Raw genomic sequence first — 19,074 nt, 5'->3', positions numbered from 1 at the left:
AAAAATGAAACAAACTGCTTTTATTAGAGGACGTTCAAGATCACTGTTTCAGTTTTCACTATACCTAATAGCTGTGTACGAATATTTGTTTGGCAATAGCCCAAGTAGTTTACATTTGAAATTATGTAATTTCTTTTTTATCGTTTGTTAGATATAAGGTTAATGGCACTAAGTATATTAAATTCGTTATAAAATGATGTCATTATCATCGGGCGTGGCCATGAATTATAGGATTGGCGAACTTTGGTATAATTGGACTTGAACTAGAAATTCATTTAGAAGACATTTTATTTTGCACGGTCGCTCGTTAGAAACAATAGGAATACCTATATTTCAAAGAATGTGATTTATCTTATTTCCATTATGAATCTTATGTGTCCTATTAACGCAACATATCTATTGTTTGGTTTAACAGTTTTCAGCTTAACGATAACGGTTAATTTATTAGCTGATAATGCATTCTGCGGTGCAGTTCAAAATAGAAGCGCGAATCCATCAGAATAACGATAGTACTTATCTACTCATGATTTCGCCTTCAAATTCTGAGTAGGACGTGTTTTTAAACATCGTGTGTCAATTTACACTTTAACTATGACTAATTGTTTGCCTTTTCTGAAAATAAATGATTAGACAAACCTTTTAATAGACCTGATATCAGTGTCATTATGATTAATATTCACAGATTTATGGTGACATCACAGTATGAGCTTTTTTCATTGTAAAATAAGAACCGTTTTGCCATGATAAGTATGTAAAAAAAACAATAGTAACCAACAGGAAACCAATGCCATAACTGGGATGATAGTTAATCAGAGGACGTATCCGGTTATATATTGTTGCCGAGTTCAAATCGGAATAGAGCGATAATGCATAATAGGGGAAAATGATTGGCTGGTATTGATAAAGATTCGTGACCCTAAATCAAAATAAGTTTTTTGTTTTTCCTGCTGAATTAAATATTTAGTAACGTTTCGATTACTATATGCATAGGTACCTTCCTATATAATATATCATCATTATAATAATAGAGATGTTAAATGAGTGCAATGATATTAAATCCTGATCATTTTCGTAGACATAGGATGCTGCATATAGGCTTCCAATAATTTCCAAAAAATCTGTCAATCAAAAAATTTGCTCGACCTATGTCGGACATCCAACCACCTCGTTGGTGGCCACTGCATTTGACTGAAGTATGGTCTCCACTTGAGAATCATCGTATGTTATTAATTCAATGGATACTTAGGTGTTTGAAAGAAACTTTAAACAAAAGTAGGTATGTAAAGCCTTCGAAATGCATGATCCTCTGAATTCCTGCGCCAAAGTTCTAAGGGCCAGCCTTACAAAGATACGGTGAAAAAAATCGATGACAGCGTTAACTATTTAGGAAGCAAGACAGTTAACGTTCCTTCTTTCCTGAAATACTTACTAAAAGAATGTAGTAATTAACATTAGCTCACCTTTTCGTATTAGTAAGCTGGTTACCCTGCGAAGCGCCTCCCTGGGTGACTTCTGGAAGAACTTAGGCGTCAGGTTGGGCGGCAGGGTGAGGGGTTTGCGCGCACCGCTGGCTTCCCAAGCCACGGGGAGTTCCACCGCCATCTTTGACGACGCTGTTAGTCTGTCCAGGTGCTCCGTGGAAGCAGGCCTGCCAGCAAGCGGACTAGTTAGAGAGCAGGACAAATAAAGGAAATTGTCAGTATGGAACATGTTCATATTAGCTCTTTATTCCATACCTATTTTTAATTACATTTAATATTAAATTCAGCTCGCTTTAGCTAATTAATTGGTTTCAGAATACAGTTAGGTCTTAATTAGTGTTAAAGTTACATTAAATTAATTAAGTCTTTACTGAGTGTTAAAAAGCTTAGTAATTATAAAATCCTGTCGAATAGACGGGCTGTAAAAACCTAGCCTGAATACATATTAATATTTGATATGTACTGAAGTCACTGACAGACAGAATACCTAATAGTTATTTATAATTTTATATTGCTGGAAATGCTATCATTAATAAGTCTGCAGCAATGGTAACACAATAATATGTGAAGGGAAAAGATCTGCTTTTATAAATTGGATTGGATTCCCATTTACCATTCAGGTTATCACTTTTTAAATTAGGTTGGACTTCGGGCAGGATTGATGTTTTATTAGTAGGTAGGTAGTTCTTCATGGAAAAAAGTATCTATTTAATTATATGGGATATTTCCTTCCGTGAGTTATTTCTATATATGGAATAGCAGATAAGAAGTGACCTACTAAGTAATATTTTACTCGGTCATAAATAAATGAATGTGATTCTTTTCCGTCTTTGGTTTTCAACGAATGAAATGTAGAATGACTTTCAGGCTTAGGATACTCCACGTCCATTGGAAGTGTCCAAGTACCTAAGCGGTTTCGAATCCCGGTAACGACAAAAGTGACTAAGTTTAATAGAAACCTTGACATAACGCTGGGGAGTCACCACAATCTGTCTCCACCTATCATCTCTTAGAGAGAACACAACGACAGAATGCTTGGAGTCTATATACGTATGAGGGTTCCTTGTTCGTTTGGTTTAAACACACCCTGGGATGGAAGGTAGGATGAAGTCTTAAGTACCTGTGTCTCTGGCGAGGATACCAGCCTCTGGGTGGTCCCCCAAGCCGCAGCAGGTCGGCGCCAGTGCAGACGCCAGTAGCGCCCATCACCGATCCTCGCCCATACCCACCCAGGGTTGCAGAGCTCCCTGTTCAGACAAAAAATACGTTTTACATTAATTTATTTAAAACTAGCTTCCGCCAGCGACTTCGCCCGCGTGGTGTGTTGATAAAAAAAAGTAGCCTATGTGTTAATCCAGGGTATCACCTATCTACATACCAAATTTCAATCAAATCGGTCCAGCCGTTTTTGCGTGATTGAATAACAAACATACATCCATACATTCTCACAAACTTTCACATTTATAATATAAGTAGGAAGTAGGATTTTAATCAGATAGTAAAATTTTAAGGAGATAAAAGTACCAGCGGGCCTAGCATGACCGCCATAGAAACAGCTTTTGTCTACCGGAGAATCGACAAATTGACAGATGATGTCCAATACAAGACCACACTGTTTTCGAAACAAGTTTCCACATTTTACGAATTACTTACTTACATTTTTTACATTACTCCAGAAAACTGATTGCGATTGCTTAATCAAATGTTATATATCTACTATCCAAGTTAACAAGGGCAAAATAAAAGTAGGGGGTTCATGGATAAAAACAACTGGATCGATTGGATATTGGGTCGTTCGTCATCTCGACACACCCACTTGGTGAAACTCAAAATTTTAACATTTATCATGTCGTCAACTCGACACGTTAAGATTTTGACACGTGTCCAGTTAGTGAAACTTAAATTATACACTTTTATGTTTTCACCAACTTGACACGTTGTAGAACTTAACCCGATTTCAAGCAAAAAGTACAGTCAACTACATTAATTGTCTGTGTCACAAACATCATCGGCCACTAAACGTCCGCTTAGCAAACGCTTGAAACGCGAACATGGATTCCCAAACTCCTTCACAACATTTTTATTTAAGACTAGCTGATCCCGCGAACTTCGTATCGTTCAAACCTTCCCTGGACCTCTACAAACATTTTAAAATTAAAATCAGCTCAATCGGCCCAGCCGAACGAACAACAATTCATTTTTATTTATATAGATAGATATAGTTTATATTCTGTGTATTACAGGAGCCAGTTGATATAGGTAATAGTTTCTATGATGGGGTACCCCAAGGAGGTGGTACGGTCCAGCCACCTTTTCTATTGAAATTAGGATGTTTTAATAATTGCAATAGCCTCGTGAATTATCCTAGACAGGAATAGATTTTCTTTAGCAACGTCTTGTGGTTTATCAAATCTGATGTAATGCTGGGCTTTGTCAAATGTATGTTCACAAACTGCTAACTTTCTGGAACAGCGGTGTTTGACATCGGCGATATATTCTTTTAAGCGGGTCCCTATGCTTCTTTTAGTGTGGCTATAGGCTGCCCGTGACCATGGATGCTATAACCGCGATAAAACTGTAAAAGTAGTTACATTTACAAGACTTTGGGACTGCTTCATTAGGGCCTTTGAAGTATTTCTCTCATGATGCATATGAAAGAGATAATACACACCTGCATTTGTGACCAATAAACATGTACAAGTATTTTACACATAGGTAAAATCTGCTTATTTTTGTAATTTGAGCTGATATTCTAGTCTGCGACGGATGTTTCTATCTAGCTGCCTTTGTCAGTTGTGCAGTTTGTTGCGTATCGCTTGCCTGTCACCCCGAGAGTTATTGCTATGCAGTTATTTTTGCTCCTGATAAGAGTATTTATAGATCTATTGCTAATAAAGAACTTTAGTAACTCATTGAATGTATGAATTTATTATAATTTCAACTTGAAATGAAATTTGAAAGTAAAATAACTTGACATAATATTTTATTAAAAGTGAAGAAATGGTTTCAGGCGTTTGCATTGGTTAACATGAAGAGTTTGCCGACCTTATTATTGGAATTGTTTGGCTGTATTAGATACCTACGTCACTTTCAAAAGACGTGCACGCACATGTGTCGACTTAGGCAATAAGAATGCTATGTTTATTCCTATCATCATAGCGTATAAGTACCACAGCATGACATCATAGGCACGGCTGTAGTTTTATGTAAGTATTGTTAGTTCTCGCCATGCTAATAGGCAATTTGCTTGCTGTACTATCTATGTACCTATATGCATGTTAATTACCTGTTTGTTGTGTAGTTACGGTAAAGGACGATTCTAATTATACAAGTGGTTAGTATTTTGCATGTGGGTGTACCTATAAGCTGGAAATTATATTACAAAGTACTGAGCATTTCATTTTATGACGTGTTCAAGTAAATAGCGGTACCAACATACATATTTTATGCCTTTTATTCGTAATGTTTGGCAGATATATGTTACAAAATGAAGTTTCTCCTTAGGACTCCGGTGTACTTTGTTGTCCACCTGTTCGTCTATTGGCACACTTTACCTCAGGATTGTGTGGAGGTATGGTTTTGAATTTGAACGGTGCAACAAGATCTATGGTCCAACGTTGTTGAGAAAAAATTATAAGCTTATGTAAAAAATAATTCACCATTCATTTTGTACCAATTTGGTGTACGCCTCCTGCAATGCAACAGTTTAAAGTTTACTCAATTTGGGGCTGTTTTGATCCAATGTTTGCGACTTTGGTGATGCCATCTTTCCATCTCATCTGCGGCCTTCCGACGGGTCTTTTGCAATCAAACGGTCTCCATTCCAAGATTGTTTTGCACCAGGAGTCCGATTTTTCCGACCATTTCAGCTTTGCAGCGCTTCGTACGTAGGACTTGACTTTTGATTTCTTGACTTAGTATATTTGTCATTCTATCTGTGAGGGTTACTCCCACTAGTTTTCTCAAGGTGGTTTGAGTTTTTAGAGTTCAGCCTTAGTTGTTACCCTATTCCTTTCAGTCTTTTTACTTCTAAAAAATGGCTTCCAGTTCTGGAGGGAATAGGTTCCGTGAGACTCGATCTTGGCAACTCCTCTTCTAACTTTGACAGGTTACTTTGGATTTCTATCTGTAATGTTGCTTTGCCACACACAAGTATGATGTTAATAAGAGTAATATATCGTTAACCTACTCATTTCGTAGTCATTCTTGTACCGCCCATGTTGCCATATAGCAAAATCCTTTTGATAGTCTACCAATGCGATCCATAGTAAAATCTGATATTCTGTGCTTTTTTCTATCAGTAACCCCCATAGTAAAGATATGGTCCACTGTACTGGAGCCTTGTCTAAATCCTGTCTGTTCTTTGGGTTGATAGAAATCCTGTTTCCTTGTTAATCATTTTGTTGATTAACAAAATCAATGAGTTTGTATGTTGCAATAAGAAAAAAAAACAACGGGTTGTGCATTTTTTATAGTTATGGAATAGTTTTACGAACGACTTATGAAAGTCTTACCAAGGGAATTCCAAATCTGTCGGCACGTGGTCGACAGATTTGGAAATGGCCTGTCGCGAGTTTATCTATATTTTTTCCCCATCACAAAAACTTTTCACGTTTTCACTTCAAAAATTTAGAAAGTTTAAAAAAATTACCATGATGAATTCGCTTCTGGAACTATCACTACATCACTACACATAGTATAAAACAAAGTTGCTTTTTCTGTCCCTGTGTTCTCGTGTCCCTTTGTACGCTTAAATCTTCAAAACTATGCAACCGATTTTCATGCGGTTTTTTATATAGATTTTGACTAAAAACGAAGGTTTATAAATAGTGGGAAAATACTGTTATGGCCTGCGAAGCCTGATATAACTCTACGTACGGAGCCCTCAGCGGGCGAGACCCATTTGAACTTCTCTTCTAATTTTGTTTCCTATGAGAGGGGTACTGAATGAATTTGAGTTATTTTTATTTGCCGACCTTACTTAATAAACCCTGTTTAACAAACTTAAAACACAAATTATTTTAAGATAGGTAATCTAGCTAACCTATTGACTGTATAGAATTCATGGTGTTGTTCCGTGGTGGCCCGGTGGAGTTCCTCGGTGGGGTGCGCGGCACGTCACACCCGCGCGCGAACACGGGCGTCTCCGGGAGGCTGGCAGAAGTCTGCAGGGGCCCCCGACCAGTGGCCGCAGCTTCACCTCGCTGGCGCTGCAGTGTTCTACGTCTGGCTCCGCTGGCTCCGATATCTGGAAGTAACGTCAAAAGGTTTTAGGAATAAAGCAATAGGTAATACTTATAATTCGTTCACTTATTCGAGGTGGTATAAATATACCTTAAAAAAACCGGCCAAGTGCGAGTCGGACTCGTGCACGAAGGGTTCCGTAAATTACAGTTAAATCAACCTATCTCAAAAACTATAAGAGATACTTTGATCAAACCAAAAATCGTTGAAAGAGTTAATTAGCATGCATCACCTCTATTTTTTTTAGAATTTTATACCCCGTAGTTATAAAAATAGAGGGGGGGGACATACTTTTTACGACTTTGAGAGCTGATATCTCAAAAACCGTTCACTTTAAGAAAAATGTTTTTTAGAAAACTTTATATCATTTTAAAAGACCTTTCCATTGATACCCCACACGGGTATGTACATCGAAAAAAAAAATTTCATCCCTCAGTTACATGTATGGGGGGCCCCACCCCCAATTCTTTTTTTTACTATTTAGTGTCATATTTTTGTAGCGGTTCATACAACACATATTCCCATCAAATTTCATCACTGTAGTACTTATAGTTTCCGAGTAAATCGGCTGTGACAGACGGACAGACGGACAGACGGACAGACGGACATGACGAAACTATAAGGGTTCCGTTTTTGCCATTTTGGCTACGGAACCCTAAAAAGCCTCGAAGTCCAGAAAGAAGTGTCGCGAATTTGGTGACAAATAACATTGTAACTAAACAAATAAATTCCTCTATGTAAGAAATAGGTACTGTAATAATATTCATACATTAATATTTTTCGGCAATACGAGTTAGTAAACGAGCAATCCTAAAAATTCTTGGCGAAGTCTGATTGGTCGTTGACAACAAGGTAGACAATATCACAATAATTCGAGGACGAGTGGTTAGACATCCAGGTCAGCTGAAATTACAAAACCAGACCTACTTCCCACGTGAATGCATTTTGAAAACACACTTTTAATTAAGTTATTAACCGTGGGAAACGATGCTATAAAATTCACTCCAAAAGTTGCATAATTTTGAAGTTTGCTACATGAAATACAGATATTATTTATCATTACTTAAAAGCATTATAAGCATTACTTAAAATACATGCTCTACCTGTAGGCAATGTTCTCCTATCGGTGGATCCACTCTTGAAATTACTGCTCCTTCGGTTTTTGTTGTAGCTGGTTTCCATGGATCGCGTTTTAAGGCTGTTTGTTGTGTCACGATGAGGTGGCACCGCGGGGGGTTCTGAAGGCCTGAGGACAAAATGAATAGGTTCATTAGTAAGGGTACACTTACTTAGTGTTTCAGTAATTAAAAAAACAAGTATATAGGTAATCTTTTAGGAATGAATGCCACATCACGTACCTTCTCCTTGACTCCATCGTTGGGGTTGGTAACGTGTCAGCTTTCTTTACATGACGTTTCTCGGAGGGCTGCATGATTTCTGTATATTCATCTTCAACCTCCTGCACGGGCGAGGGAGGTAACGGAGGGAATTTAGGCGACTCTGGGGTTTGCGGTAGGGGGCCCATTTCATGACCTAAAATAGGCGATGGGGGTAACGGCAGCGGCGGGTGTCTGTAAGAATGCTCAACTATCTGAACATTCAGGGGGAAGTCACCGCCGCTTGACACGGCAGAGTCTGACGACGACGGCTGGCGCATCAAACTAACTGGCACATCTTTGGCGCTTGTAGATTTATGCATACTGTTCGACCGCTTCGAACGGTCACGCCGATCTATCGACCGCTGATTCTGTATTTCATTGTGACTCGACGATTTCTGTATATCATGTCTCTTTTGTCTCTCTCTAGAACTATAACGGAAATTGTTTTCTAATATATCTTTAGATACGTCATCACAGTATTCATCCTTATGGATATTCCAGTCTTTAGGTATATATGGGGTAAAATGTTTTTGGTCCCGACCTTGACTTAATATAGCGCTAATATTGTTTTCGATCTTGCGTAGCGGGGAGGTGTCGCCGCTGGAGCCGGGCTCGCCGCTCTCGGCGTCCTCCTCCTCCTCCACGGTGGTGATGAGCGCCTGGCGGCTGGCGCTGTTGCTGTCGCCGTCGGCGCCGAGGCTCGGCAGGGACACTACTCGCACCATGTTGGGAGGCACCGTAGTCAGTTCATTGACGGTTTCGTTGCATTCCGTCGGGGGCGTCTCCTCAACTTTTCCTTCTCTGATAAGTGACTGAATATTGTCAAAAGTCGATGAATACTTTTTGAAATCTGTAAACCTATTTTGTGGCGACAGTTTAGTCTGCACTTTAGCTGTATGAGGACCTTTGTCATTGATTGATTTTCTACTTTTGGGACTATGACCGAAATACTCTTGGGCGATATATCTATCTGGACCGTTATTAAGATCTAAACTTAGACGAGATTTTGGCGACGTTATTTCTTTACTCAATCTAGAATTCGGTGTGCAGAGATCTATACTATATCTAGAGTTTGGAGTGTTAAGCTCACGACTCAGTCTCGAGTTCAAATCAACACTGTAACGAGATTGAGGCAAACTTAAATCTGAGCTCGGCCGGGAGTTGTATGAGCCTACTGATCCGGAGCCACTTATTGATATGCTCGAGCCGTCTATCGACTTATCAGTGTCTAAACTTCTATTCAGACTGTGACTATTGAGTAGATTGGTGGGTGATTTATTAGTCGTGTTCTTGTTGAAACTTGGTAACTGTTTTCGATTTTTGCCTTTTCTGATGACGTATGTTCCACACGCTAAATCTTGTGCTCGCCGAGTTTCTTGTTCGGCATCTGAAGTAGGCGACGCGAGAGATTCACACTGTGTTAGTGGAGGGGGCGGGGGCCAGTACTCCTCGCCCCAATCATCGTCTACTCTTTGTGGTATTGAGCTTGTGCTGGAGTGCGACTGATCTCCTGACTTTCTTCTTCGGCGGCCTATGACCTGAAACCAATTATTTTAGATGAATGAAAAGGGGCTAAGAAGAGCTAAATATAATTTATTTGGATTTAAACTATAAAAAGTCAACGATCATAAGTGAAATAATCTAGCCGTATATGTATCTACTTAAATTTACCTTTGTGCTCCCTGGTGTAAGTAGAGGGTCATCACCATCGAGTGACACTTCCCAAGCAATGGAATTGCGTTTCGATGGCGTAGTAACAGCGGGCGGCGGCGGCGGGAACGACTCCTCCAGCGAATCGTCCGAAAAGTGCTCTTCGTCGTTGCTCTTACTGGAACTTCTCCTCTTACAGCTCACAACCACGTCCTCCGTAGATCCTCTACACACTTCTCTATGTCTCTCCATAGAACCGGCGAGAGTACGCGGAGGTAATTTCCCTTTGGGTGATAACATTTCACCGTCCGATCTGCTATCGCGTTTCATACTGCTCTTTCTTTCTGAGCTTTTTGTGTTGGATGGTGATATTTTTGGAATATTGTACGTCGGTGAATGCGATTCCTTTTTGAACTGTATATTAGGGCCCGGATATATTGTGACTGGATGTTCATTGTATGGTTTGTCGTTGAATTCGCTCGAGAACCCCATGAAGGGGAATACTGGAGGATTCTCGACGCTTGGTGACTTTTTGAGGTTGGTGGGCGGCGCGTTGTGGCGCGGAGGCAGCCAGGCGGGCGCCGTGTCGGGCTGCGGCGGCCGCGCGCCGTGCTGCAGCGACGCGAACCTGTACGGAGGCACTGGGGGCTGCTGAAGGTGGAAGCCGTTAGCTTCCGTGTCTTTTTCCCATCCATATGGGCGTTGGTGCCTGGTTTTTGGCTAGAAAAAAATAATAATGTTACATTGTAAAATAAATACAGTTTTTGTATAATTTACATGAAGATCTTTAATAAGTTGTTAAGGTTACTTACAAACGTGGTCTGTGTAGCTGTAGTGATGCCATTGACGCTGATTATGGAGTCCAGTCTCTCCTCTGCTTCCCGCTGTTCTACTGATATTGTTCGCTTGGCCGAGTTCGCTGGTGACACTCTGTAATTTTTATAGAAAGTCTTTAGCATAAGTTTTGTTTTTACGTAGTTTTTATATGTTGGGTCAATGCAGTCTTATGGATTTTAGTAATGGGATAATAGTTTAGTAATGGTTTGCGTACTTACTTGGGCAATAACGTGGAGATGATTCGCTCCGCCTCTTCGGGCGGCGGCGGCGAGTGCGGTGACGGCGGGTCCGGGGGCGAAGGCTCTTCGCGTTCCTCCGTCGGACGGAATCCCAGCGCGAACTTCGCTCTGGAATATACCACATTAACACTTATTTGTTTTGTCAAATATGGTGGAGTCTTTTATGTTAGGAGCTACCGTATTCCTGCTGTGGTTCTTTCGTCCATCTTTTTGTTACAAGTACAATTTCTGGCGTTATTTATATCACCTGCCCATGTTCTTTATTTTATAATGTTTTTCACTGTAGTAGAGGTAGTGTTCACAGAACTGTCTAAGCAACAATAGCCGTACGGCTACTGTTGGGCTTAACTACGTATTAATCAATATGTATTATCATTGTCTATTGTAAGTAGTCGTATTTGCATTAGATATTATTAGCACAAGATACTATATTTGAACAAGTCATTTGAATTTTTTTTAGGACTGCTTAATTTTCCTGTTGATTTGATGGATAACTGTTTAGCTAAAGTGCATCGTTCAAAAGGTTTCCGGTGTAGTTGGTCGTGCACCTACAAAGAAGTTAAGCACAATTTATCTATACTAATACGTATTATAAAGCTGAAGAGTTTGTTTGTTTGTTTGTTTGAACGCGCTAATCTCAGGAACTATTTATCGAGGAAGGCTATAGGCTACTTTTTATCCCTGTACGGGAAGTAGTTCCCACGGGATGCGGGTGAAACCGCTGGCAGAAGCTAGTATCATATAAATGTTATTATGTTCTTGCACATAGAATAATATTTTACATAGATGACTTTATAGCATCTTTACACATTTGCTAATGTGGGGGCACTCCCAGTGATGGATGATGGTTTGTAAACAAACCTTTGCATCACAGCATACTTGCTTTGTTTGGGACGAGTACCGTGCACTTGAGAGCAATTCGTCTCACCTTCTCCCGTTCATGCTCATATATCCATCGTCCTCGGAAGTGTGTCCCGCGAGCGGGGAGTCGTCGTCGGTGGCGGGAGTGGCGGGGGTCGCCGGCGTGGCTGGCGTGTTCGGCGCGCGCGCCTCCAGCGACCGCGGCTCGCCTTCGTCGTACTCGCTCAGCACCTGGTCCAGCAGTTCCAGAGAACGCTGCACGTCGTCGCACCCGCTGAAATCACGGAAGTAACAGTTTAGAAAACTCATTTGTGGAAACGAATTTGGAAGAAACGAGGTGGGAAATCTGGACTTCTTGGATAAGATGATGAATGACAACATTTTCAGAGCTAATCTGTGAATATATTTTAACGTAATGCTCATTTTTAATAATAAATAATAAAATTGTAATTAGTGAGGACATAAAATATTAGTTACAGCCTATTTATCGTCCCACTGCTGGGCACAGGCCTCCTCTCACACGGAGAAGGATTGAGCATTAATCACCACGCTTGCTCAATGCGGGTTGGTGATTTCAGACTATATAGTCCAGGTTTCCTCAAGATGTTTTCCTTCACCTTTTTATCAGCCATTGGTGTCTAAGATATACCTAGAAAGTACATACAAACTTAGAAAAGTTGCATTGGTACTTGCCTGACCTGGATTCGAACCCGCGCCCTCATACTCGAGAGGTTGGTTCTTTGCCCACTAGGCCACCACGACTTTTTTCATAAAATATTAGTAGGGTTTAATCTTCTACCAAAGCTTTTAACAAAAAATAAGAAATTGAAATAGGATTTATGATAAGCACGGAGTGCTTACTCACAGAATTCGTTTTATACCAGACAGAATCCTAGACCGAAATATGGATAACTAATAGGGATTCGAAAAAGGTTCAATAAACTAAGGCTTGATAAAATCCGCAAAATGGCCGCACACCGGTCTGTATTTCTAAATGCTGAGCCATTTTTTAGAAAAGAAATAAGGGCCTCGTTCGTAAAGCTTAGTATTCAATAAAAATCGAATTCAATAACTCCGAGTCACCGCAGCTCTAGAGCGAACCCAATTTGCAACCGTGCAATTTCCGTGATGGTTTTCTAGTTGGATTGTCATACTAAATAAGTCAGTATAACAAGTGGCGAGCGAGGTCGCACCACTCAATTCCCCGAGATAATGGTAAATTGAACTCATTTCCTCACGAGGACTGGCCCCGCCTCGAGAACGCTTCCTTAACTGTTCCATTAGAACCGAATTAGAGGATAACGATATAGTTACATCCTTATATCAATCAAGCGTGACGTGCTTCATTGATTCTATCTAGAGGAAACCCAGGAACGCGAACGTACATTTTGCTTCTATGTATTTCTGAAATAAGACTTTATCGGAATATGTTATTTATCCTCGAAAATAAGTTTTATCTATCATCTTTAATATCTGTCTACTTCGTGATGGAATTATTATATTGTAGTCAAAAGTTTTTTTTGCCTAGCTGTATAATAAATTCATCCTGGCATTTACTTAAGGTGGGCGTTGTCGTTTTATCCCTTACCTATTGCTGTATTTTATAGCCAGTGTATTGTTGTAAAGGTCAAGGAAAATAAAGAAAAATACCTATCGGTGAAACTGTATAGAATAGCCCTGTTATGTAACGTAAACAGCTATTTGTAATTGTTCGTTTACTTATAGACATAAGGTGATTTTTAGCTTATTAAACAGCATAGGTATATTTTTATGGGAAGCATTTCTTCCCTGCTGAAAAGTGGTTGTAGTGGGAAGCACAAAGAAACCCTTTAGATACAAGAGTGCTCTTTGCCATCTCTCGATAAGCCGTCACCGAGTGGCGGGGCCGCCGGCCGGCATGCTCTTATATTTGCTCAATAAACTACACTACACTGCTTAAAATGCAAAGATCGACCTCAGATATTTTTCAGCTTCATTCATTAGTTTGATATTGCAGGGAACTTACAAGATATATCAACCATTTACGACTAAGTAAAAGAGAGATTGAGTTTTTGATTTATTTCATAAATAAAGCATGCGGAGCTTAAAAGCTCAGGTAGAGTGTCTGGATAGCTTGAGGCGGGATTTTGTAAAATTATTGTTATGAATTCTTGACACGGAAAATCCGATATTTGGCGAAGTCGCTATCTCGATGGAGCGGCTTGTCTCCTGCGGCGATCTGCCCCGATCGAGAGGATCATTAGTGTTCACCTCACTAATGATCCGCGCTGCACGCTCGACCGTAAGGACACCAACAATCAAGTGGAAACGTTTTTTTGGTAACACTCTATTGGTTCAATTTATTTAGAACTCGGTCTGATAAAACTTTTATCTTAAAAGATTGTAGTTTGTTTTTTGAAAGGCTTTTAGTGGTAGGCGTGAAAGTAAGAAAGTAAAATTACAGCTTATTTTTATACAGAGGCACGTTACTTCACTTTGACTGCTTTATATCAAGAAATACAATCCCACGCAAGTTTTGTTACCAACACATATGTAATGTGCGACGTAGGTAACGAAATACTGCAAGGTTTTGTGAGGCATACATTTAGCAGGTAACTCAATATCGGTTCCGCATCGGGCGCGTACGACTCGCGGAAGCCTACTTGGCTATGCTCAGTTGTGCCTTGTTAGTGTGTGTATCGCGTATTGCATTGTATCGCCCAGCCTGCCACAAAGCAGAGCACTCAGCATGAGTGCCGCGGCGGGCGCGTGCCTGCCTTTGTTTTATTTCACCCACACTCCTGCGCTTTCGAAACTTTTAAGGGGAACTTCAAATTGCGTTTCTCCTTTTAACTGGAGCTGGTTTGTGCTGATTAGTTGGTCGGAGTCGGTTAAGTTGGTAATTTATTTCTGTTAGTGGTCACGGTATTTTATTCTGTTACAGTGTATTCTATACTTGTGGTTAACTTGACTTCTATCTACGTTCCTGCGTGGAAGAGTTGCTCTTCAATAAAGTTAATAAGATGTGCGTGGACGTGTCAACGGTAGGCCTTTATCTTGATACGGTAAGGCAGGTACTATTTATGCGGAAATGAGTGCAGCGAGGCGGAAGTGCAAAGCAACCCCGTGTGGCACCCCCGCGCGGCACCCTCGGCCGTCGACCTCGCGTACGTACGCCGCGCTGCCTCGCTGCCTCGCTGCCTCGCCACTCACAATAACAACTCAATGCCGTCGGCCTCTCAACACGGCCTGCTATACAAAATCTCTTGAAGATCAATCGAACCTGAACTCACAGCTACACTGTCAACAGATGGCGTAATGCAGTGCTGCGTACAAAATCCATCTGCGTTATACCTACTTGAGCTTTCCCTTTTCAATATCAAAAGATTTTTTGTTGTAACTGATCTAATCAAGGGCTGAGGGATAATGTTGCGTAATATTAAATTATATACGGTTTCATTACGTAGGTGGGTAGGTTTCATGTAATAAAGTTATTTTTTTATTGAATGATTAGGCTCGTACAGATGTATGAACTAAGTATTAGCTACTATTAGCTATCCTTACCAAAACAGAGAAGGATTTACGGAGATTTCATTCATTACATTAAAAACAGAACGGCGGAAAATTCTACCGGCTAAACGCGGTTTAAGACGAGCAAACCCGAATACTTGGTAGGAACTTTAAACTTTTTCAGTCGGAACATAATTCAACTAGTTGTTAAAGTGTACGGAAGTTGGCCAATTAGTTGTTCGAAAGTTTTGTTGCTATTGTTCCTCAGGGGATAAACACGTAGCGGTGCTTTTAAAATAATTGAAGTCAAGAGAATGTCCCGAAGCTTTCGGACAGTTTGCCTCATTTCATATGCTTTAAGTAAATTAACCGTCAAACCGAAAGCTTTCATTAATTAAATTCAATATTTAACCAAGCCAAATTCGTCCGTGGCACGGAATGGTCCCAAAATGGGTATCACGATAACATTGTTATCTAAATAATCTTGTTCCGTTATAACTATACTTGATGTTTCTCTTTTCTCTATGGTTCACCAAACACAGTTTGATTGAAAGGCGCGCTGTACAAACAAAGCTACTATTTACTTTAGATAACCGATCTACAATTTAGACGTTATATGCTGCGATGGAAAGCTTCGTGGATCCCACGCTTATCTTATACTCAGTGGCGGATTAAGAGTATCCGAGGCCCTAAGCACAGAGCCTGTGTAGACCCCCTATTACTTAAATGGAAATAGAAGGTTGAAGAAATTGACCGAGCGAAGCGAGCGCGAAATTTTTTTCGGACTCGTACGGAGGTAAAATTTATCCCAAACGTACAAAATTTTTTGTTTGTTGACAAATGCAAAAACGAAGGCACATAGTTTCTGAATACGCGAGCGAAGCGAGCGCGAAATTTTAATTATTTTTATTATAGACTTAGAAATAAAATGAAACGTCAGCAGAGGATGGAGGCCCCTGGAGAACAGGGGCCCCAAGCACGTGCTTGTTGTGCTTATAGGGTTAATCCGCCACTGCTTATACTTATAGGAGTTAATGTATCAGTGCTTTTCATCTTGTGTGAATTGAGTTGCAATTGCAAGCCAACCTGAATATGATCAGTGTTTTCCTCAGCAAAACGTTTTGTATAGAAAAATGGTTAGCACTTACAAAAAATAATCTCTCGTTTATGATATACTTAAGTGTAATTTTTGAAGCAAACATAATTTGGTACACTTTAATAGAGTTTGACTTTCAAATTCTTCTGGGTCCGTTTGGTTCCCTTAAACCAAGTTAAGTTGAATTTAATAGCACTGACGCATGGACAGCACACGTTTCAGTTTTTTATGTAAAATAAATCTGTAACATATAATAAAATATCGAGTTACGTGACCGAAATACAAGTGATCGGCTCGTTTGTCAATTTTCCGGAGAGCGCTTTCACTAAAATGAAAACTGGTTGTCGTCTGTGAATAAGTGTCGTCATCGTCAATGGCGTTCTTTGAAGGGTTTTTGTTCAAATATTGTTTTTTCGACTACCAAAAAAGCATTATAGACCACAGAAAACGCAAGTTGTTTATTATTAACCATTTACATCAGCTGCTGACTCATTTTCCTCACCATATTGTCTGTACAATACTAGTTTTTCGTATGATGCACTTTACGTATTATACATTGGTAGTGTAGGTACAGGTACAGTACATAATATCTACAGAACTTTATGATATTTGGCATTCTGAAACTGGGAGCGAACAGTTTTAATCGAATTCTGTGAAACAGGAAATTGGGATACAATAAAGGATGTGCTTACAATACTAACGATGTAAATAGGCAAAGTTGTAAACCCATATCAGTCGTTTCATCAAACGCAATGTCATTAATTTTGTAGGCTCGAGTACACTCGAAAACAAAATAACTTTGTTACATTGATACAGTTTTGTCCGTGACGGTCTGTGCCTAACTTATTCAGGTCGGTTCGATCCCAAAGCACTTATCTCAATGTACTTATCACACATGATTGAATCACACATATTTTTGTGCTCTATAAATAAAAACTAGAGTATTTTCCCTGATGTTGTTTGTTTAACTATCAAAAACAGGTAGGTACACTATAAATAAATAAAGGATATTATTCTGAATGTTTGTTCGGCTCCAATATTAAAACTCAAAATTCCTACATCAACAGGATTCGGTGAATATGTCCATCTCATACATGAGCTACATAAAAAGGTTAAATTAACACTTTAGAAAATAATTAAACTAAAAACTATTTTTTTTTTGGTATTGGCATTATCAGTAAGTAAGCAAAATTTTAAAATCAAAGATTTCCTTATTCAAAAATATTATGACTATCAGCTCCTGGTTTTAAAAAGTAGAATTGTATAACTTCAAAGATGTTGAAGTTGTTTTTTAAAATTAATTAGGACTTAACTGTGGCTCAGACTGACAAAACAAATTAATCTAAATACAAGGTAGTTACGGTGTTGTCTAAACATTATTGGGGGGTTGACTTCTAGCGGAAAATCCTCACCATCTTCGTTGTGTCGGAAGGAAGCTTTGAGGACACGCCAATAACCGCTGAAGCAGTAACAACACCTCTCACAAACAAGGCCTAGAGCCAATACCACTCGTGCGTGGATGCAATAAGGTTGACTTTCCAAATAAGCCTCCACTATTATCGGCTGCAGCGACTTAAAGCAATTTTGTGAGTCAATATTGAAGTTTTCAACTTACAGGAGCGATGTGTTCCCTCGTACTAAAATACTGTGCTTACTCACTGAACCACTTACATAGCTTTGCGCGGATCCTTCCAAGGCAATTTTTGATATTTATTTTAGTAGTTATAAGTTTCTGTCTGGCTGAACTACTAGTAACATTTTACTTTATTATTGGTAGGAACGAAGTTCGACATGATACATGAGAGTTGAGCTCAGACGTAAGATTCCCTTTGAAGACGTTTACCGATTAATGTTTAACTAACATCAATCTAACGTGTTTGAACTTTCAATTAAATAAAACTGTTAGGTAGTTATCGCACAGTCGATGTATCAAAGTAAGGGTAGATTACTGTCGGCGTCGTCGGATTGCGGTGTTAATTAAGCAATTAGGTCTCGTCAGCGGCCTCAGCCCGTCAGGCGGCCACGCCGTCCTCGTTAAGGTATTAAAACGGCCAAGCAGCCTCCTGCGACCTTATTATCAATCCCAAAGGCCGACGGGTACCTTTACATAGACTGATATTAAAGCCGGCTCAACCCTTAAATGACAGTTGTAAATAATTATATTTTCATCATAACAATATCTTCCATTGTTTCTCCGTATTGTTTAGGTATATTTTAAATATATTTGGCAGAGAGAGTTATTTGAATGTATAATTTATAAGAGTTGGATGTTTTATTAAAAGAGTCATATGTACGCTGAGCTGAATGTTGTAGCTACACGTTATAATAAAATTCGTTCGTAGGTACGATCTGCGGCCGGGTGACATTTCCACCCTAAATCACGTGTGAGCATTTCATCGAAGCTGTGTTCACGACGCGTGGTTATACATATTACACAGAGTTCAGGGGGCGTGGGAATGTAAAATTTGTGGTACATCGCATTTTCATTTTAACTCCGAATGGTCGAGTAATATTTCAGCGAAAATAAACGCTCTCCCCGCGCTAATTTACGGCACGAGCGCAAAGATTAGTATTTATGGATTTTACGGCTTGTGGTGTAATTAGTGGTAATCAAATTAGTGCAACGGAAACCGTTTTTTTACGTCCTGTACCGCAGAGCGGCAGCGAGGGGCCTGAAAGGTCCCCCTTTTCCGATACGCTAATGTCGTGTCGTCGCTTGTCTATTTCAGGCCTGGCGGGTTTAGTTGATATTAATTTAATTTAGGCATCTTTTGGCCAAATGTTGGTTGGTTTGCTTT

General features: G+C 39.7%; 1 protein-coding gene across 3 annotated transcripts in view; it reads right to left on the bottom strand.

Moving 5' to 3' along the window:
- The window catches only part of LOC110371972 (uncharacterized), a 112,193-nt gene that overhangs the window by 16,654 nt on the left and 76,465 nt on the right, over window positions 1–19,074 (bottom strand). For 2 of the 3 annotated variants that reach the window (XM_049852201.2, XM_049852202.2), the window contains 9 exons: window positions 11,759–11,965; window positions 10,810–10,938; window positions 10,567–10,684; window positions 9,776–10,474; window positions 8,084–9,642; window positions 7,829–7,971; window positions 6,526–6,729; window positions 2,602–2,728; window positions 1,461–1,663 (listed from right to left, as the gene is read on the bottom strand). In XM_049852201.2, the coding sequence (XP_049708158.1) occupies window positions 1,461–1,663; window positions 2,602–2,728; window positions 6,526–6,729; window positions 7,829–7,971; window positions 8,084–9,642; window positions 9,776–10,474; window positions 10,567–10,684; window positions 10,810–10,938; window positions 11,759–11,965 (3,389 nt within the window). The remainder of the gene's footprint in view (window positions 1–1,460; window positions 1,664–2,601; window positions 2,729–6,525; window positions 6,730–7,828; window positions 7,972–8,083; window positions 9,643–9,775; window positions 10,475–10,566; window positions 10,685–10,809; window positions 10,939–11,758; window positions 11,966–19,074) is intronic. The other variant, XM_049852203.2, reaches the window with a different exon arrangement.

This window comes from Helicoverpa armigera, chromosome 6, assembly GCF_030705265.1.
Source record: "Helicoverpa armigera isolate CAAS_96S chromosome 6, ASM3070526v1, whole genome shotgun sequence".
Classification (NCBI taxonomy): domain Eukaryota; kingdom Metazoa; phylum Arthropoda; class Insecta; order Lepidoptera; family Noctuidae; genus Helicoverpa; species Helicoverpa armigera.
The sequence above is the reverse complement of the archived record's forward strand: the minus strand, read 5'-3'. Positions and strand labels throughout refer to the sequence as shown.